Source organism: Cyphomyrmex costatus, unplaced genomic scaffold (genome assembly GCF_001594065.2).
Source record: "Cyphomyrmex costatus isolate MS0001 unplaced genomic scaffold, Ccosl1.0 scaffold254, whole genome shotgun sequence".
Lineage (NCBI taxonomy): Eukaryota > Metazoa > Arthropoda > Insecta > Hymenoptera > Formicidae > Cyphomyrmex > Cyphomyrmex costatus.
In genome coordinates, this window is record NW_017276629.1 from 1,511,418 (window position 1) to 1,535,157 (window position 23,740).

At 33.1% G+C, this 23,740-nt stretch overlaps 2 protein-coding genes across 9 annotated transcripts in view; one reads left to right on the top strand and one right to left on the bottom strand.

Annotated features, from left to right (window-relative positions):
- The window catches only part of dlg1 (MAGUK family member discs large 1), a 540,434-nt gene extending 524,048 nt beyond the window's left edge, over positions 1–16,386 (bottom strand). For 7 of the 8 annotated variants that reach the window (XM_018540588.1, XM_018540591.1, XM_018540585.1 and 4 more), the window contains exon 1: positions 16,236–16,386. In XM_018540588.1, coding sequence (XP_018396090.1) covers positions 16,236–16,257 — 22 coding nt within the window. In that variant the 5' untranslated portion in view covers positions 16,258–16,386. The remainder of the gene's footprint in view (positions 1–16,235) is intronic. The other variant, XM_018540590.1, reaches the window with a different exon arrangement.
- Positions 16,387–20,551: 4,165 nt separating this feature from the next.
- On the top strand, positions 20,552–22,204 carry LOC108774459 (zinc finger protein 830). The gene is made up of 4 exons (XM_018540567.1): positions 20,552–20,712; positions 21,073–21,556; positions 21,826–21,995; positions 22,063–22,204. Exons 1-4 carry the CDS (start codon positions 20,609–20,611, stop codon positions 22,202–22,204), a joined length of 900 nt encoding a protein of 299 aa, XP_018396069.1. The 5' UTR covers positions 20,552–20,608.
- The last annotated feature ends 1,536 nt before the right edge of the window (positions 22,205–23,740 follow it).

Sequence of the window (23,740 nt, forward strand, 5' to 3'; positions counted from 1 at the left end):
CTACGATAATAGATAGGACGTGATAAATACGGTTCACCGCTCTTAATTAACGTTCTGCCACGTTTTGCCAGTCCATATTCAAACCGCAAATCGACTTGACGCTGTATGAAGATTATTTCTCGAGCTCTCGGTAGAGCTCATTCGTATTCCGTTAACCAGACGTGGCGGTTCGTCGTCTCGTTACGTTACGAACGTAATATGAAGGAAACGGAAGAGACGCGAGCAGAACGAGAACGGGAAATGGGAAGACGATGAAGATGAGCAAGGGGATAAGAGAGAGAGAGAGAGAGAGAGAGTCGTGGAGGTGGCATGTCTAGGGTACTTTTCTAGGTACACGAGCGCAGCCTTATTCAATTAACGAAGGTTACGGCGCGCGCTCGTATCTTCTACCTTCATTACCTAAACTTCATCTGCTTCTGGTTTTCCTGATTTCCATTCTGAAGATGGTAAGTCTTTTGAAATATCCGCGCAAGCAACTTAAATAAAATTTAAAAAACTACAAGTCAGAGCGAATAAGATGCAGGTCTTAATGGCAGGTAATGAACGATTAAAGAACCTTCTAAGGTAATATAATTAATTCATAATTCCTTAAGTTATAATAGAAAAATGTTTACAAATTAGTGAATTTATTCTCGGTACATTAATATCGTATAATATACCTCAATTAGTAAAAAATACTTTTTAATTAATTTTTTTATTATAATATTATAAAAAATTATTTTATAAAAAAAAATAGAAAGTTAATAGTGTTAAATTGTTTTAATAGAAACTTAAACAAGAGACACTATTAAACCCAAAAACTAAAAATAAATCTATACAAACTAAAATTCCGCTTGATTCTAAAACTACCCATTGTACAGAAATTCCTCGACCTTCAACGAAAACGTACACTAGACTAACCGGTTGAAGTACTGCCAAATGTTAATTTACGTAACACTGACTTAGATTCATTCCGAGCAACGAATAAAATAATAGAAAATAAAATTTGAAGATTAATTAATTAATAGAAAAATATTAACAGATAATGATTATACACATAACTTCCTATTCAAAAAATCTCTAACTATTTGCTTTCCTATAAAAGAACCGCCGGCCGATAAAAGGCGAATTTCCATTGTAAGCACCACGTCGAAGGCACGAAACAATAAACGTACATTCAAACGGCCAACTGTTCTCCAATTAATCCACTAATTCGACGTTCGGAATGGCACGTTCCGTATCGTAACGAATTCCACCAAGCCTAACGTGACCTTGCATCTAAATCACACAGATTGTATTCAAGCATAGAAATCGAGACAGAAGTCGCATAACGACGTCCGCCGCATGCTTGTACTGCAGCCGAATTCTACGTATTGTGAACCCTCGTAAATCTCCGTTGCGAAATGGTCAACGAGTTCCACACGAGGCACACGACTATTTCATTATTACGGAAGAGGCGTTTCAACTTTGAAATTTTCCGGTTATTCAATCGATCGCGATATATCCATCGGCACCAAATAGCGTTATGTAATAATGAGTTTTAACCTACAAAAATATTCAATTTAAAAATATTAAATTAAGCCAAAGAATATTCTGTGTTGCCGAATCACAGCTGTGTAATTTATTTCTCCTTTTATTTTAGAATTTCACTCATTTCGCGTAATATCGCGCGCGCGTTCAATTGCAATTGATTAATTAAATTTCCTTCCTTACTTCTCTATTTATATTAAATTACAGTCGAGAGAAGGAAATGAAATTCAAAATAATAAAACATACAATAATAAATGAAAATCGACCGATATATGAATAGGTATGTGAATAATAATATATACACACAATTTAGAAGAATAATTTACCCTTCGAATTCCTCGCCGTCTCCTGGCTCAGATTTCCCGGCATTATTTTCCGCTGCATCATATACATGATGGTCCATACTACGGATATCACTGGCGCCCACATATCGTGCACTCTGTGATTTAATACGCACTTTATTCCGTAGTAGCGAATCAGTTCATGTTTTATCAAAATGTTTTACGTTACATCATTCAAACTCGATATAAAATATCGTTTTAATTTCTCAAACTATTAAGTTGTTAAAGAGTTCACAATTGTACAAAAAATTACCCTGAGTTACTCAAGCCTGACAGAAATGATCGAAGTCATCGACCATAACGAATAAACAGCTCGTCTGACAGGTCACTCTGAAAAGAATGTCAGCACAAAATATCATCGTATGTTTAATCAGAAAATTGCACACACATGTGTACAAGTGTTATCAAAATGAGTGTTGTTATTGTCATAAGCAGTATATTCTCCAATAAATTCAATAAAAATTTACTAACTATTCCGTGATTGGGATAGAATTAATTAAAAAAATATTTTCCCTAAAATTGGCAATCTCTAAAAAAATAGCAACAAAAATATTTGATATTCTCACTACACAATCACTAAATTTGCACAATTGATCAGCAATTTCCATGGCATTCCATGTGGCTGTAGCGAATCATTTCTCTCATTTTCCACCTCAATTTATAATCCAAGATTCCACGCAATATTACTACGGTATATATGTATATACATTCTCAAAATTAACAATAATCCTGGCGATCCGCCCAGCCGACTTATATTTCTTTGTCGTGCTTACAACACGTGGCGTTTGACGACACGTGATATGTGGAGATTAATGCAAACTCCACTGCGGACCGATTCCTCACATCGCGGATGTTGAAGAAGATGAGTCGCTCTCTCTTCACATTCGCCGAGACGAATCTCTACAGGTAGATCAAAGAGTTTTCGCGACTAGAGTACTCGTGAAACAAAAAAAAAAATCGTTCCGACGGTCGACCGGCTAGCGGCGACAAGCGTAGGCACGCTTCGAAATTCGACTGCTGCATCTTATCCTAAATTTAGCCTTGCCGGCTGCGTCCTACATCAGAAGGATCTACATGTGTGTGTGTATAGACTTGTATGTATATATGTGTTTGTATGTGGAGATGTGACTTTAATGACGTCCCGCGACGCTCAACCGATGTGTGCGATGTGCGAAACGGAAATCGACGTCTGCACCAGGATTGTGTAACTTTACTATGACACGTGCATGTAGATGAAGAAGATTCTGATGTGGTCCTATCATTATTAGAATTGCAAATGCATCTAGTCCATTAGGAAAGTTAAATTACAACGCATCTCTTTATCGATAATATTTCTCAAATATCAAATATATTTGAATGCTTCGCAATAATTCGAACTCTGTTAAAGCATTGCTCTAATTACGCTTGCATGAAATTTAAAAAAAAAAGAGATGAAAACTCTCTTACTAATCTTTTCCTAATAAAAATATGTAATAAAACATAAATAAATTAAAAAATGTAAATAGTAAAATTAAGTTAAGTGTAATTTGCGTAAAATAACCCATACTTATATACCATGCACATACATATGTATACGTATAAATTTTAGTATTTTTATTTTACATATGTATATACTTTTCCAATACTTTTTTATATTAACACATAAAATTATAAATAAAATTCTATTTAAAATTTAAATACAAATAGCTTGTCTAAAATGGGCTTCTATTTTTTTCGGTTTTATAAATTTTTAATCTGTACAATAATAGAACAGTTTAGAAAGTGAAATAAATGTTGATCTTGTGTGAGATTTAACAACAATGTACAGATGTATATAATGAATAGAAAAAAATGCGATCGATACGCGGATGTGTGTAGTACACCACGTGGCTCGCAGCAGCGCTCAGTGAACACAGTCTCGAGACACGGACTATCGATACTAATTGGCATCCATGACTAGCGTGCTCAGTGCCAAATGTATTGAAACCATTATAACCCGGTAACGATAGTAGAGGCCAATAATAATTGGAGCGATATGCAACTAACCGAACGAACGATGCAACGATGTAGAAAGGCTCGCAGTAACGAGTATTACAGAATCGATCATAACCGGTGTTCCGATTGATCAAATTAACAATATATAGGAGTGATGTGTGACATAAATAATAACAGGTATAATTCATGAAGCGAAACAAAATAATTTACAGCGTGTTTAGAATGTCACACGCTTTGATTACAGGCATATTATGTGGAACGTATGGACAAATAATGGAGCTAATAGCAATATATATAACGATATCGAAACACAATGGAGAATTATCTTTGCGTGCTATGTTGTGCTAATCGTTTGCCATCGAATACGAAAACTAGACGAGTTCCCACGTGCACAATTAGATTCGCCTGAGCACATCACGAGTAATGTGTGCTTGCGACACGAATATAATTCTATATCGATTTTGCTGTACCATTCGCCTTGATGTTAATCGATACGAATCCTCTCCGCAAATGCACCGTCCATTAGTGATCAAATTCTCGTACAACGCTTCATCTGTATATACACGTTCGTCATTCAGAATTTCCCTCAAGGAAATGTTCAGCTCTCGATAAGCTTCAAATACATTACGGACCAGCTTAAAATAATACATATTCACAGCGTGTATGTTTTTTTTTTTTATGGGAGACAATAAAGCTATTAGTCTCTTAAATATATTTTTACATACATATAAAAAAAATTATTATAATAAATGTAATTCATCCAATTATTCAGAAAACGTACCCGAATAAAGGAAGATGCCAAGCTTAATTTCTTCATTATTTCATCATTTAACGATCGTTCTCGCATTATATTGCTGCTATTAATGCACTTCCGAAATGCAGAATATGCAATAGCTTACTTGCAAAACTTCAGTAGAGAATCCACATTTTCAATTACCAACTTCGATCTCTTTCTTCAGTTATTTTGTAGTTCAAGAGGAGTCTTGCCAAAAGCTCTATCCGATAATGTCGGGACATGAGAAAGAGAGAGAAACCTTTCCGTCCAACACACCAGGCGGTGCCTTTCAACTTCGCATCTAGTTTATCGACCTTTTCACGAATGCGTCGACTTTGTGAACACTTTTCTTTCGAAGCAGTCTACTGCTTTGTCAAATTCTATACAATAGTATAATTCGTTATTACAAGCGCGATATGTAAATAATTACTATTCGATCCAACTTTTTCTAGTAATGTCAATTTGTTCAAGGTACAACTAAACGTTTTAAAATTCGTGTTAGCCTGAGCATATATTTTCAAAAATTGAAAGTATACACGTTGAAATAAAAACTTTACTCTCTAAAACTTTTAAACTGAATCGTCACTCTGAAGAGTAAAATCTCACTATGAAAGATAAAAAATTAAGCCACTCTCCCAAAATTGACTTAATTTTAATTCTTTAGAGTAAAATTCCACTCCAAAGAGAGTATGTAATTGCAAAATATAATACTTGGCGCGATATCGAAAGTGCTTCATTATAAAGAGATAAATTTTATACGATATAACTAGATGGTACTAGATGAGAAGAAATATTTATACGCGTGATAAAGAACATATATGTTTATTATCTTACGAAAATATTCGTACAGTGTCCAGATTATCGAGCAAATCCGCGCGAGCCGAGCTTCGAACCGAGTTTCTTCAAAGGAGCCAAACTTCTTCAGAGGTTCGATTCAATAATACGGACGCATGCTCGACTTGCGATCGACGCTCCGCTCGATAATTTCGATGCACCTTTACATCCACATTGTGATTCCTGTTTCATACATGCATAGTGGCATAGTCCTCCAATATCTCTATTTATAAGTTTATTTAAACTGATTTAATATTGTTCAGTAAAGATGATATTGAGAATAAAGCAACAGTATTATAGCAGCTTGCATTATTTGTAATCAATACAGCTCGTAGCTATGGACTGTTACTCCTCCTGATTGTTCGAGAAACAAATGCTGGCAATGCACTTGTAACGTCAAGTACAGGCTATAGCACACAGAAAAACTTAAACAGTAAGACGTGATCAGTAAAGAAATTAACATATTCGAGTTACTATTGCTTATAGGCTTACGTTATTATTATTACGTTATAAGCAGTCTTACGATTTTTGTTGTGTAATTCGCCATTTTCTTAATATAGAGGCGTTTAAAAAATGTCAAAATCAACTTCGTTTTTTTAAATGAAATGTTAAAATCTTTGTGCTATTATTAAAAAATAAATTTAATTTTACATTCAAATGTATTATTATTGATTGGCCTATAAACACAAATAACAAGATATTCAAGGAAACAAAAAACTAACAAAGAGTTGGAAATAGATATTTGAGATGAATGTAATAAGATAAGCTAGTGATATTTCTTAAGTAACGTTTACCAACATGAGTAAGCGATTTTCACCCTATGTCGATCTATAATGCGATTAACCAAAATAGGTCCAGGCACCAATCATTTACACCAGAAGACCTATACACGTTCTGGCTTACAATGCGACCCAAAACAGGTCTCGATCCCAACTATCTACACTACACCGTAAACGACCTGAAATATTTTACGGTCTCAGCGCTAAATTCAAATCGCAAATCTGAGATTAATTCAACATTTGATGTTTTTGGTTATTAATTCGACAGTTTGATGGTTATAATGGCATCCGAAGAGTATTTTTAATAATGTAATTTTATTATTTCAGTTCATTTTTGAAAATAATAAAACAAATTGCTCTTTTAACTAGAATTATATGTCAACCATATATAACCAACATGACATACGTCAATTTGAGATTACCAAACGATGATTGTAGATCAGGTAGCGCGCATTACATCGAAGATACAGGCGTCCAGATCAGGTCACTTCAAAAACCGAAGCCTGACTTACAGCCTGGCCAGGTCATTTCTCAAGTATTTACAACGAGGGACCTAAATAATTTAGACGAATTTGGGGTATAGGCCGCGGCCTAAATTCACGGTGTAAACGTAGCCATTCATACATTTAAACGTAAAATTAAACATATCTTCTAACAGTGGAACAAAAAATATAAAAATTTATTTTAAAAAACAAACTTGATCTAAAAATGTTTTTAATGTCTTCACTTAAACAAATTCATACACTATGTAATGACCTCTCAAAGTTATACAACTTTTGTACGTAACAATTTTTCGTACAACTTATTAATTATAAGTTTTTCAAGGTGTACAAGTTAGGTGTCTCACTCTATCCAACAAAGAAGCATTATTACAATCCTATAGTATATACATACGTATATCAAGGCATTCAACATCGCAGTTTTTCATTTTTTTTTCATATATCCATTGTTCTCATGACTTCAATGCCAGTGTATTAGTCTAAATTATCGAGTTAATTGTTACGTAACCCGATTAGCAATCTGAAATCAGAACAAAATGCGCAGCTGCGCACATTTAATTGCATCGCATCCGCTCGAGATTAATACCGCGAGTAAAAGCAAACGCATAGAAAGCGAAGTGGAAAGGGGTAGGAAGTTATGAAAGGCGGAACAACGCGCATACTTGCTAGCTTGAACGAACATTAACGAGGTCGGTTAACCCCGATGCACGATGGCCTGACGGTAGAAACCAATGCGATGAAATATCTACGAACTTCGCGCACAGGAAGCACCGGCGAGAATTGTTTCGGCGAACTTGCACAAGAGTCGGTGCATACAGGTGTGTTTCTAGAAAACTGCCCAGATTCGACGAAATCCGATCTCAATATAGGTATGTATATTTCTTGACGTCGCATTCGTATTTATTTTAACATCACAAATTATTCCGAGACCCATGAAACCAATGAGTCATCATCCATTACGAAAACTTTCTAATTAGAATTTAATTAAGAACGATCGAAATTCCAACGTATCGAACTACGCGGCAACCTTATAATAGCCTTGATGGATTGGTATCGAGGAACAGAGTCATCGACCGTCTATTGAATTGCATTTCAAGATTTGAATTTAAAATATCATATTGTAAATTTGTAAAATTACATTCGCAAAATCTACCGATCGTGGAATTTTGCGCGATTTTTTTTTTGTAATTACGGTTTTACTGGAATAGATCAGGTAGATGTTAACGAGGATATAACGAGTTTGAAATTTATCGCCTGCTAGAAATCTCGCTGAAATGTCTATTTTCTTTGACGAGTTAAGAATAGAGCCAACATGCCACTCTCGATCGGCGATGTCGGTGAGAACAATGGTGACGGGTGTCGTCTGGCTGAATATAACGAGTGCCAACCTATAGACGGTATAAGCAGCTGTTGTTTGCGACAACGGGGCTTTGCGGTAGTGCTTTATTATGAAGCTCGCCGAATTATACTACCATCGTACGACGAAAATACAGAAACCCAAGCATCATTGTTGGAAGTATTACGGGGAAACCCAAACTCGTACAAGTATTAATGCTTCACATACACACACAGTTAATAAGACCTTTTCCATTACCGTCCAGCAAATCTGTATCTTATTGTTATTCGTAACGCCGAGAGAATAAATTTATTCTGCTCTACCACTAACAACTTTCTTCTGCCAAAACAATCATTTCGGAATAATAATCTTTAGAGAAAATCTTTAGAGTGAAATCTAACTTTAAAAAGCAAAATCTCACTCTTACAAATTGACAACTGAGTCACTCTTTTACAACACTGATTCAATTGTCACTACTTTTTATCACTCTTTAGAATTAAATTTCGCTCCAAAGATTTTAGAGAGTTATCCTTAAACCGTTAATTTCTATGAGTTGATTACTATTATTTTGAAAAAATTTCCAAATATCAATACCGATCGTAAAAATTAACGTACGATCGATGGTTACAATGAATCATGAATATAAACCAGAGTTGCAAATATAAATCCTTCTACGGAATAACAAAGACACAAAATTTATAATTAAAATTTTCAGAGTACGTGAATTTTAAAATCAAACGATATGTCATATCGTTTTACCATGCAACAATACTTATTACATTTCGCGGGAACATTATCGTAGCAAACAGCTGCAACGCGAAAACATTCGATTAAGCATCGCGCAGTCCGAAGACTGCACGGAAATATTCAAGTCAAAAGTAATAAACTTTTTCCCAGACACGAGATCGTGCCGTAAAGTACGACGAGCAATAACTATAGACTAGACAAACCGGGCTCTGTCGAACACACACCGTCCATCTCCACATAACGTGTGTATGTACATAGGTAAATATCTAAGCTCCTGTAAAATACGGAGAGCATATCTCTGTTCTGGGAAGAGCACACATACCGATCGTTCACTACGCGCTCTCGCCCCACTTCCTATTCATTGCTCTCATTATCAGGCACGTCATCTTCTCTTTCGTCCTTCATTGCCGCATCTTCTATCATACGCGAATGTATGCATATATATATATACATATATAAAGGTAACACATTGTGTAAGAACAAAGGGATGGCTTACAGAACACCTACGGTAGTCTCCACAATATTTCCTGATATTTCAGACAATTCGAATTTGATTCACTCAAAGTCACTCCGCAACTTCATTTCGCACAGTTATTAAAAACGTGATACTTATAATTTATTATTTATATTTTATCGTGCAAAGAGAGCGCAAATTTTTTTATACAATATATAATACAATATATGTATATACATATATATATTATAATTTTCTTCAATATTTAAATTATAAAAATTTTATAGATAGCATATATCGTTCTCTTTCTTCAAATATCATCAACTCAAAAGATTGAGTTTCTTGAAAAATAGGAAAAACTATTTTTCAACTTGACAAAAAATTATTGACTAGTCAAATAATAATGACAAATAGAATATATTCTTAATGTGGTCAAATGTAATTTTTATATCATTTTTGTTTCCAACGAAGAACCACCTTCTTTTCGTAGTGACGATTCTGAATTTCTATAATTAAATTAATTGACTTATTGATAGAATAATGTTTACTTAACTCATTCATGATAATAACCCATTCTTTGATGAGTTATACTACTTTAGAATAAATAAGGAAGCAATATATAAAACTTTTAATTTCAAATAATGTATAATATAAAATGTATAAAAACTAAATCTTTCGTTAAATCTAATTTCGTGTCTATAAATTCTGTCCTAAAACAAATAGCAATTTTATTAATTCAACTAATTAATTGATAGCATGATAATTCATGTGTAAATGCTATCATAAAAATACAAACTAAATTTCAGAATTTAATAATACATGACTTTAAATTTATAACATCTGTTCCAAAACAACATACGATACCCAATTAGTTGATAAAGGGGTGAAAGATCACGTATAGTCGTATACTACGCTTGCACAGTGCGGTATGTACAAGTAAATATATAAAGCCTGCAGGTTGTCGAGCTAAGCGAGCTACCGAGCCATAAACTATCCACACAACTCCCTGTGTTTCTATATCTCTCGACGTCTTCGTGGGTCTACAAAAACGCATGCACCGCAGAAATTGAAAACCATAGTCGCTGCTACGACCTTGCAGCGCGTCTCGTCTTACAAATTAGAAGTGCGCCACAGTGCAACGTTTGACCAAGAGTAACTAAACGTACATACAAAAAGAAAATTCTTACAAAACAATTCGCCGAGCGTAACTAATAAAAGTAAGAACAATATATTGCTCTTTTACACTAACTAAGAAAAATGTTTTGGAATGTACAATCATTTATTTTGTTGATATGTGACCACACATTAACAGAAACTTTCTTTTTAAAAATTTGATTATTCTAAACATTTTTCTCCCAAAGTATAATACTTCATCAAAAGTGTGACAATACGAAAAAACTTAACTTTTTAGTTATTATTATGAATAAGACAAGTATAAACCATTATCTTTATCAATCATCAAAAATAAATTAATTTAAGTTTATAAAAAATTGTCAAAATCGTCTCAAAAAGAAAAATTTAAACATGACAAAATTAATGAACATTTGATCATGTTAAGAATATATTCTTTATGCTGATATTATTGAAAAATAGTTCTTCCCCTTTTCTGAAAAACTTGATTTTTTAGGATTGTGTTACTTTTGAAGTAAGAGCGAGATATAATTTCAGACGAGAATATGTTTGCACGTAAGAATAATAACACGTATTTCGCAAACAACTCACACAGATAAATGTAAAAAAATAATTTTACACAATATAAATTTTATACTTGAAAATCATTGAAGAGAAGTGTGATGCTATGAAAGTTTTCCTCCACATTCTTTTTTACTTTAGCGAAAGTCTTTTATAAAAAAAGATATCTGCGACTTGTCGAAGTTACATGGTTGCTTCGACAATGAATGTGTCTATTTTAGCGTTAACGCTGTTTACACCCGAATGCTCTTCTGGATACATCCGCCGTTGGCCTACATACGCAGAAGTTCATAGCTGAAAAGAATCAATACGTTACCTTTACCTCTACCTCGTTTTCTCGCAGCACGTGCTACCGTACAGTCGTTATTTCTCTATACGACGTTCTTTCGAATGCGAGCGCAAAAGACGTTTCACAGAAATTTGTAAACTCGAATGCGATACGACGATCCACACGCTCGTATAGGGAGGAGACGCAACGAAATCCAGCGAAAGGTTCCTCCCCTTCTCAGCTGGGGCACCAGAGCCCCACGAAATATCGATTTTTCGCACAAGACGTTTTTAACGCGTTGCTGCACCACACTCACAAAACACGTGGTGGTGTCTAGGGATTAACCTCGGTACCGCACAACTCCACGCGACGTTATAAACGACACGCCATCCAAGAAATCTGGACGTTTTTAGCTATGCACACTTTTCTTAAGCCCTATGCACAGTGAAGAACGCATTAGGAATAGGAATGAATATTAAGATTTCAATCTCGAATCGGAAACCATGAATCCGTTGTACAACTGTTTTCCAATAGGTAGAAATTTTAATATATTTATTTGCATTTCTAATATATTCTCCATTGTGTCCGGAACTTGTTATATCAAAGAAGCAATGGTAAGCCAGTTCCTTAAAATAAATAACATTTTGCTATTTTTAACTTCCATCTGTCAAAGTGTAAATCAATCCATTTCTATGATTACTTTCAAAATAAACATCTATATTAACGTATGCATTTAAATAATAAACTAAATTTGAATCATATTTAATAATACATGTTGTTTTAGAGTAATCGTTTAACTGCATTATTTTATAGTTAAATTAATAACATATCAGGAGCAGCGGCGAACTACAGAAAAAATAACTCAAATTAGGTTTGACAATTTGACATTCTGAATCGAATAGCGTGTCCTCCACAACTTAACGAACAACTAAACACTAAGTATAATAATTACCGTCATCTCATTTATCTTACTAATTAGTTTAACGATTAGAAAGTATCACAGTATACCACGTTAGATTTGGCAAAGACGAATCCTGAGGTTATTAAAAGCTATCTCCCATTTTCAATGCGGCTGCGGCTCCACGCGAAGTCTCATATTTCGCTTCCGATTTCTCCGAGAGAGATCTACTTAAAGAAACCCATCCCATTCTAGTACGATCGATTCTCCTCTTCCCTCTTCTCCTCGATAATTAAACATTGAATCGAACGTTAAATATATTTCAGCGACTTTCATGGTCCCGCAATCGCCATCGTTCACGCGACTTAAGCGAAAAGTTAAATTTAAACCAAAATGACAGGTTTAAATTCCACTTAAACTTTACACGTGAAACACACTTTTAAGCAAACACCCATACATTGTCGACTAAGCGATTCTAATTAAATGGCCAAAGTGAATTACGTTTGAACATTAAGCTCGAAATTCTGCAAAAATAGGATGGCCTCCTTTCAAGAAGAATCACTCGAACAAAACAACGCCTGCAGCACTTTAGAAAGTTTGCAAGAAATGAAAGGGTAAATCTAATAAGTTTCGCTGCGCCGTGCGCGCCTTCGCTGTATATATTATAACTTGCAAAATTCGTCAACTTAATTTCTGATAAGAATAAGCGAATGAACATATTTTAAGTGTGATTTCGATAAGCCGACAACAAATATAGAGAGTTTAAAATGTTAAAACTATATAAAATCGTGTAGACACTCGAATGCCATACATCAAATGAATATAAAATGAAAAGAATAACGGTCATCAACTTTTTCCCTAAAGCCAAACGTAAAAAGTGGAATTTTTATTATTAAAAGTAATGGAGAAATTTTTTACTTTTCGCACTTTGCACTGAAAAATGAGTAATAATGCGTAATAGTTATCAAATATTGAGTGAAATAACTCCAATCAAATGTTCGGTTCCTAAACGGTAATTATTACCGTTGGTCTCTTGTTGTGTTTAGTAATATTAAATATTTATAAAAGTATAATTATTTTTACATGGAAGAAACAATTTTGATAAAGTATCTAAAAATTTAAATAGCCAGAGATTCGAAAATAATTTTGTTGGATCATAAAAATGTACCTAATAATTACATAAGAAATTCAAGCATGATGCTACAAAAAATTTTGACATCTAGTAATTAGCATTAACACATCATTATTATCAATGGTTCGACAAAATCATTTTCAGATTTAGCTAAATTTTTTAATACTTTAGCAAAACCGTTGTTTTTTCTGTGGTTACATTAATCGATCATTTGAAATTATTACAACGTTTATCAAATTCTTTTTTTTTCAGTAATAGGGAAAAAATTATAATATGTATCCAGTAACGAGATGCCGTAATTTATAATCTCCATAGAAAGAACAATTTTGTTGAAATTGTTCTCCCAAAGATTTAACTTAGATAAAGATCTAAAAATAATTTTGTTAAATCAATTAAAATAATTACGTAAAAATGTTAAACATGATAAACAGTACTACAAAAAATTTTAACACTAATAAATAATCTGTTTGAGCATCCTACATAATTATTTTGGTGGTAAAATAAAATTATTTTCAGATCTGTTTTTTCAAATCCAGTTAAATTTTTAGACACTTGAACAAAATAATCCTTTTCGTGTCGTAATCAATGTTATCTAACGCATAATAAAATACAATAAATAAAAGAGTGCTTTATTATATGTATGTCGACGGGAGCAGCACGATGAGAACAAAATCTAAAATCTCTCTCGCGATTATGGAGCAAGGTTGGCATTCTAAAGAGCACCCGCTAAAATATGCCGTCGACCGAGAGCGCGATGCAATTTCGAGAACAGAATACGCCTGACCGAGCCCATGGCCGTGAGAGTTACACGTCGCATCGGCATTACCGCGGGCAAGGGAGCCTCGCTTAGAGCCGAAATTATTGCGTTTTCTTGGCCCCCGTTCAAGCAACGAACGACAGCTTATATGCCACGACGACGCGATTATTGCAACACGTCGCCAGCCAACTGGCCCACATCAATCGCGGTTTCGTCGAGAAAGCGAGTTCCCGATATCGAGCTTCCGTCATCATCCCTACGATTGCACGAAAATTGAACGGCCTCAAAATAATGCGTTTAACTTTTTGTGCAGAACCTCGAAGATAAAAATTGAGTTAAGTCTGCATGGAAAGAACAATTTTGCTCAAGCGGCTTTCTCTCTAAAAATTTAAACAGATATATCCGAAAATAATTTTGTTAGACCGTCAAAACAATTATGTAAATAAAGTCAAGCGTGATGAATAATGTTGCAAAAAGTTTTGACATAGTAGCGAAATAGCAGTCTAAGCGTCTTACATAGGTAATTATTTCGATAATCCAACAAAATTATTTTAAGATCGTATCAAGCTAAGTAAGTATTTAAAATTCTTCAAGAAAATCGTTCTTCCTATAAAAGATTGATATTGAAAAAAAATTTATTAAATCTTACTACATATTTCCTTGAATAGTACTAATTGTAAATGAATTTTTACAATAAATAAATATTTACTCAATAAAAAAATAATAGTTAAATCAAATTATTTAATTACATAATTATTTTATTTAATGTAATTATTATTTGGAACAATACAAAATAGATTTATAATCTATATATTTGCGATGCGATCAAAATATCGCCAATAAAACTAACATTTGTAAAGCTTGTGAAATCTCTCGAAAATTTTAAAGATAAAAAAATTAAGTTAAATCTACAATCAATAAGCTGTATTTAATTTGTTACAATTGCACTTATTCAGATTGTTCTTACTCTGTCTTCCTCATAAAATAATAAAAATAAAAATTAACAAGATCAAAAATACAAAATAAATCTCAGAATTAATTTTTGCGTCACACTTAAATTCTTATTACACACGATGGGTCGTTTATATTTTAAGTTAATTTTCATCATTTTAACAAATATATAAAAATAGTTTTTACATTTAACATCTTTGGAAAGTATCTATAAGTGTATGTTTTTAAGTGTTTTTAAAATAATTTTATACAAATGTTATAATTACTTGACATTCCTAGTTAAAAAAAAAAAGAAATGTGTGAGTGATCACAAGCTGAAATGTTGTCCCACAGATTACATGAATTCATTCGATTTCATGCAATTTCATCTAATTACAAATAATGTTTTCATTACATATTAAGTCAAGTTTGGTAAAATAAATAATTTTATCTAATATTACACAATGATTTCTTGTGATTGCATATGTAGTCGAATTATACATGAGCATTTTATAAGGATTTTATAGTATAATGATTTTGGAGAATCACTACTTCACGATTACATTAAAACATTACTCGTGCAGGATATGAATGACCCAATCGTATGTACTTAAATAATTTACTATATATTATAAATTATTTATTATATGTATGGTATATTATTAAATTCGTACCTCTTTTATTCGAATTGTGTAAAACGTGCAATATTAACCAATTCTCTGATTGCCACGTGACGTTCATGATTCAATTCTGCACAACTTCCTAACTAATTCCAGAAACACAATTTATGTTTTATCCATATATATGTGATCGAATCGGAAAATATAGAATGGCACTGCATCTTTAATGACATTTTCCTACACAGTTGAAATTTATATAAACGTGTCAGAGAAAGGCAGGGGATTACGAGATGATGATCTATCCTCTTTAAAAGCTCTCATTCCACTCCGAAAAAGGGTCGCAAGTTCGTTACACGTGGCCAATGCCCCGTGCGAGTTTCGTCTACGGTGATGGGAAGAGCGATCGAATGAAGGGCACTCTCTCGTCAAATACGTCACTTTCCGTTATACGTCGTGATGCGCAAATTCAAGGTCGCCTGAATCGGCTACCCTAGGCTCTCCCGTTCAACCACGCGGGGATCCACGCCACTCCTCTTCTTCGCTCGTAAATTCGCCTACGCGATTCGAATCAAGGAGACAGAGACGCATGCGATTTGTCAGTTCGAATGACAGTTGACCGAGTGACCTGTAACCGCCCCACCAACAATTTTTCTCTACGTCGGACAATTGATATACATATACGAGCTTACCACCTTGTTTACGCACTGGCATCCTTCTCAGGTAGAAGTCCTCACAGGGGGGTGATGAGACGAACGATGAGAACACAGCAATTCCAGTCACGGAGCTATCAGTGCTCCGGAACGGTCCAATACGGAGCGACGAGATAGAGCGAGAAAGATAGACACAGGCAAAGAGAGATCAGAGAGAGAGAGAGAGAGAGAGAGAGAGAGAGAGACGGAAGTATGGCACGAACGACAACGAGACACTATAGCCCGCCGCGATCTGTTTCACTTCCTTCGCCCGGGATACCGCTCGGAGTATCCACGAAATACGACCGCTCGCTGATGAACGCCGCGCTCACTGTTTGTTGTCGCGATTAACCCGGACGTATCGCGCACGGCGCGTTCCGCGAACGCGCGCACCCGCTCGTAACGTCACGCCAGCGACGAGAATCCGCGGCGCGACGGACCACGGTGCGAAAACGTGCGAAAACCGCGTAACAACGATATAAACACACACAGGCGGCCGCCGCCACCACTGGGCCACGGGCAATATGGCGTCCGCCTGGTCTAGCAGCCGGAAAACTGACTGGCAGGAGTGAAACGCCCGGTCCGGATTGGTCCGCCGACCGCCACGTGACGTCACCCGCTCGCTCCCGCGCGCACCCCACTGCGCCGCACAAACTACCCTCTCGTACACCTGCCGACGCGACGCGACGCGACGCGGCGTTCCAACGATCGACGTTCGATTGTTCTATTCGATAATCGCCTCCTGTCGTCTCCGCGATTTTTTCCATACTTCAGGCGCCTTCATATGCATTCCGTCCGCGAAAAAGCGTTACGATATGATTCCTGTTCATGTTCTCCGAAACGTTTAAATAATACGCGCGTAAAGTCGCGCGCGCGTCCACAATGTGATAGTTCCAAATATGGAAACTGTTAATTGACGATGATAATTCAGCATAAAAATTATTATATCAATGTCATTCATAATATGAAAGATTAACAACGCAGCGCGTAGTTCGCTTTAATTAGAAATTTACACAAAATATAATTAGGCGCCAATAAGAACATCTCCTTTAATCGAATGACTTTGTTCTTTGAAGTACAAAATTAATATAAAAATTTATACTAGATGTCGCAAACCAAGCGGATTAAAACAGGTACAAGATATGAAAATCCAAAGTGCGAAAATGCGAGTGCAGCTGGATGTATCGAAAACGGGAGACAAAAAATATGTTCATATTTGTACACGATATGGAAGAAATATTATTTCCAACAATTTGAAACCTCTCTTTCGCTGTATGATATATTATACAACGTGTGTAATCTAAACATATATTAAATGTCGCTAAGCGACGCTTGTTCGATATTCGAACATGCTTTTGCTTCGCAACCGACGCAACCAAGGATAAAACACGTAAAATCCATCATTTAAGATTAAGGTATTCATAGTCGAATTCTTATATTTAAGATCGTCTTAAGTACAATTTCTGACTTTTAAGATATCTAAGCCATATATGCGTATTTCAAGGTCAAGTTGTAAGATTAATCTTAGTTCAATTTACTCTTTATCTTTTTCTCTAATTCTAAAAATTAGAAAAAGATAAAGAGTTTAACTTAAAGTTTATCTTTTTCCAAGAATTAAAAAAAGAAACTATAAATTAAACTGAGATTAAATCTATATTAGTTAATCTATATTAATAGAAACAGGCATAAAAGGTATTATATAAGATGGTCTAAAACCAACTATAAACATCGACTATAAATACTATAGTTTGTTCTTGATTTTACGACTTTTCTTATTTTTTACGATCTTCTCAAGTAAGATGCTAATATCACGGCTTGTGATTGACTTAAAATATCCCAGGAAACAAAAATAAATGAATTTAAAAAAGTTTTATTTCTATGTTCGCATACTTCTAAAAATCTGAATCCATTTCAATATCCAATATCTCTTTCTATTTATTTATAGAATTGAATATTTTCCACGCCTTTTTTTAAATCCAAAAATAAGTTCAATTTTTAAAAGTGAATACTGTTTAATTCCACGAGCTAGATAGAAAACGTTTTTCAACGCAACTGAATCCAATTGAATCTAATTAAATCTAAAAAAAAGTTTTTCCATTTAAAATATACATTCGGATGAATGAAAAATTTCAATTCATTTTAATCAATTCTCGTTTTTTTTTTTTATCTTAACACTTATTAAAACGGTCTTAAAAATAAAAACCGACTATGAATACCAACATGAGGACCAATAACTCGCGGACTATTGTAAATTTAATCATTCAGAATCGATAATTAGATGAAACTTTCTTATGCAATACGCACGCGAACTTTCAATTGTGGCTAGTTCGAATAAGTCATTCCTAAAATCCTATCGTGCCAAAAAATGAAAAGATGCAGTTTATTCATTGTCTCATTTTATATATGCATAGCAATTCAAATGTTTGCAGCTGGCGTCACTGGCGCATGATAGCAAATACCGTAGAATTTCAATTTACATTTAGGGTTAGTATGAGAAACTATACGAAGACCTCTCTGGGGCTAGACATAAACTATATATGGATTCATGATTTTCGCGTTTATATTTAGAATATAGAGAATATATGTACAGTAGAAACTTCTCCCCCATTCTGATCTCTCCTATTCTGAATCTCTCTCTATTATGAAATAGCTGCTATCTCTGAAAACTGAAATTCTCCTTTTACGTTATCTCATCCCATCTAGGTACTACAAATTCTACGCACGTGTCATTACAATATCTAGTAAGTAAAATGTTAGCAATACGCTAGCGTAGTTTACCTTTTGATTCAAGCAAAACCTTACGGCAGAATATTGGCGTCAATCACCATTAAACTCGTATTCCGATAACTACAGAATCTATTGATATAATTAACAATAAAATATATATTATAATACTGTTCTGTTTCTGCAGTCAATTTGTGCCATTTATTATATATCTGATTATACATATAAATAAATTTGCAGTAAATCTGTTTTCGATAAATTGGACTTTTTGAAATAAAAATGGAATTTGAAAAAAGATCGAATGGAAGATTTAAGTAACGTATTATCACAATAATTGTAGCGAATAAATTTTATAATAAAAATTTTATAATTGTGATATTTAAATGGTGACTTTTGGATCAATATAATATGCAATGCATTATCAAAGTATTTTTTTGAGCAATTTAGAAAAAAATTAATATGAAAATGATATTAATTGCAAACAACGTGAAGTTAATCACAAGTATATATTTTTACATATAAATTTCTAAGAAAGAGGGTCAAAATGTAAAATTTATATATTAATAGAGTTAGCGTATACCTATGTGAAATTATTCATGAGATATACTGAATCGCCATTCATTTGATACAATGATTTCAATGTCGACCGTTGCTTTATAATTAATGTCATTTCTCATTATTGTTGCAAACAATGGTTTATGGTTTAATACAATATAGTATAATGCATGTATACAGATAAACGTAGCCAAGGAAGAGCAGAGGGCCATGTAAATTAAAAAAAAAAATTAAAATAATGATTATAAAAATTTACAAACTATCCTTAATGATTATTCAAGAAATTTCTTCTAGAAAAAAGAAAGAGTTGAATAGAAAGATTTTCTGAAAATCCAAGACGACTATAGTATTATAAATTTAAGTTTGTATTATGAATTTTTCCAGTTCGAAGAATCAATTTACAATTCTAAGAGAAAAATAAAACAAATTAGCAAATTAAATATATGTGATTTGTAATATATCTACATACCCCCCAGTAATTGATTAAAAATAATATAATATATAAAACACGTACACTGCAAAACCAATCTAAATCCATGATGCATACCATTCAATTACTTTCTCTCTCCATTCAGATTTAAAAGTTTCAAGTTTTCTTATTTTATGTTTTCTGGAGAAATCTTATACCATCTAAAGACGTTTAAAATATTTTTTCAGAAATCATTCATAAATTTAAAATACAAAAGATTCTTTAAAACATTAAAGTATGAAATTTTTTTCATCAATCATTATTGTCGTTGTCAGTCAATCGATCAGATATTAATATAGTTAAAGAAAGTTATATATGTGGAATAGATAAATACAGAAAATATCTGTTTCTAACACACTTTTAACTAACAGACTACGAGATACTACGATAGTATTCGGAATTATCATCCGGATGCACTCGATGTTGTTTTATCCTCGTTTAACGTTAGGAGGACAACAAGGATAAAACAACATCTGAGTGCATTCAAATGCATTCAAATAACGATTGTGAACTCGGCTCAGTAGGGGCAGCAGGTAGCTTTATGGTACGAAGCGCGATCAAAACATAACCTACAAATCATTCGTTACGTCTCGTTGCACTGTGGCGAGTGAAAATCAGTGAGAAAATGTCCTTAAAAAGGAAATTGACGCAAGATGATCTGCGTAAAGCGATGAGCGAACACAAGAAGAAATTCGGAAACGTCAAAAAGATCGATTCACCATTAGCAAAATATCCTTTTTGTAAAAATATTCTATAGTGCAATTTGAGGTTAACACAGGTTTCGTACACTTTAAAGTGATCATATTAACATGTTATGTTAAAAAATTAATTAAAATCGTATTGTCAGTGGTTTTCATTGTACAATATTCTTGTTGAGCTTAATTTTATACATTATCGAATGTCCAGAACTTTATTATAAATAGTGCATTGTAACACTTTGAGAGGAATAACATGGTCATAGTTATAACGAATTAATACTACAATAAAATGAAATACATATGTATTTCATTGTTATTGTATAAATTGTATTGTTTATTAGTATAATTTTATTTTGAGATTAACCTTGAAGATATCCTTAACACTAAATACATATTCAGATTCAGGACAGCTAATGTGCATCTTATGCAAATCAGTGGTACGGAATGAAACAATTTGGCCTGTTCACTTAAATTCCAAGATGCACAAAGATAATGTTGCATTAACGAAAAAGACCAAACTAGAAACAGAAAATATTGTAAAGATACCTAATGTACAAACATTCAAAAGGCCTCCATCTCCATCTCAAAATACTTCCCCAAATAAAAAGATAAAAGGAATATTGAAAAACTCTAGCCAGCCAGTGGTATCGGCCATGTCAAATTTACCAGCAGATTTTTTTGATAATAATTCAAAGCAAGTCAACAGTGCATCTGTTCTAACGCAAAAGTTAGAGAGCACAGAGAAAGATTCCGTAATTAATACTGTAGATATACAACACGTTGAAGAAGAAGAAAAAGAAAAAGAAAAAGTAAAGGATATGAATCTAGCTGTTCTTCCAGAAGGATTTTTTGATGATCCAGTAATGGATGCTAAGGTAAGATTAGCTTAATAAAAACTATTGCTAAAATTCATATTAATTTAAAAGATTATATATATATATATATAACAAATTTTAAATATAAATGTAACATTAACAAAAATAAAGAAATATTAAAATACAATTTAAAAACTTTATACCAAGTATTATACCTGAAGTATAGCAACATATTTGGACTTGTCTCAAAATTAAAGTATTTATATATAATACTTTATATATAGTCTTTCTCTCTCTCTCTATATTTAAAATTATTCGACTATTTTCAGGTTCGTAATGTTGAATACAAAGATCCCATTGAAGAAGAATGGGAGAAATTTCAAAAAGAAATTAAGGAAGAAACTGCGCAGTCTGCACAAATTATAGCTGACGATCAGGAGGAAGCAACAACAGAGAGGCAATTAGATGAAATTGAGGAACAAATTAGGCATTGGTCTAGGTAAGTAAATATATATATGGAATAAGAAAAAAAAAAGGTATTAATTATAAATTAATTTCTATAAAAGGGTAATGGATCTCGCAAAACGTATGGAACAAGTGCAAGGTACCGATAGAAAACAAGAAAATATTAATGATGATGTATCAAGTGGTGACGAAGCCGAGTTCGACGAATTTCTCGATTGGCGAGCAAAGAATTCATATAAATGAAAGATTTTATATATCTAACAATTTTGTAAATATTATTTTTTTTAGTATTTGTATAAAGTGATAAGTTTTTTTCTTAATTAGTCTACATTTAATGTATTCCTTTGTCTGTTTATTGTAAATAAATTTTGCTATAATATATAAACAATAAATATAGCTTATTTCTATATTTCAAAAAACAACAATGTGTTAAAGTCGATTAAAAAATATTAAAATTCATAATCAAATACTGTATATATTTTTTATTTGGAAAAACAAGTTGAACTGTTTTATCACTGATTAGTATCTACTAATTAGTACCTCTTAATTAAACTTTGTAGCTAGAAATTATATTTTTTACATCTTATGTATAAATTCGAAATCTTGTCATCTTTGCTAGGCAACTACAATGGTCAAGGAAAAAAAATGAAATCCTGTAACTTGTACAGTGTATTAAGATTTTATTAAAATGAATTTGAAGAATCAGAATATAATTGAATTTTAGATACATTTGGTATAGATTCATTGATCGTCGTAAGCTGTATAATATGAAAAGTATGATATAAAGATTATACAAGGTACGCTAAGCCGCTATAATAAAGTTAGTACAGGTAATTACGATGTAGATCACGTAATTTGACGATATTCATTTTCATTTTTGCACATACCAGACTTTATAAAATACTGAAAATTGGAGAAAGAGGGACTCGCGTATATTTTACCCGCACCTAATCTCATACCGTGTCTTCTACATATTCTATCAATGCTATCGCGCTTGACGCGTTTTCAAATTACCTCTGGTATCAATTTTTCGATGATACCTACAATGCAAGTGAGAGTTCCTCGGGATTTCGGTTACTCTAAAAACCGTCACTACGTAGACATCCTTAGAGACTATTGATGTAATTATATAATATAGCATTGTAACATAGAGTTTATTTATAGATTTATTCGTCACAAATCAGAATTTACGCTTAGATTAAAGTGATCGATGCAATTTTATATATACACATATATATATTTATTTATTTATATATGTATATACATACTTGCGTTTGTTATTTTGAACGCGTATTATTGAAAATGTATATCCTATGATTAGATCACAATGTGTCGTGAGTACCGCTGACGATTTGCTACTCGAGCAACGGTAAGAGAGACAGACAGAAATAATTCTATCTACCTCGTGGATAATAAATGCAAGCATAAAGTATATTTAAAGATATATATATAATATGACGAATTTTAGCAATCCGTAAAAGCTTAATAATAATTAGAGTATTAATACCGCATAGTCTCCCTTAAGAGCAAGCAATTTTAGCGTTTAGATTAAATCTTATCGCTGGTTATATGTAAGAAGAAATAACTTACTTTGACTTATAAGATACAATATATCGCGCGGCAATTAACGTTTACAGTGTAAAATAGAAGTACGATTTTGAGTGGCAATATTTATATAATGAATTTAAAAATACAAAAAAAATCCATAAAATAAATTATAATAATTACATTTATTTATATATTAATCAAGAATCGTTTTTTTTTTTTTTTTTTTTTTTA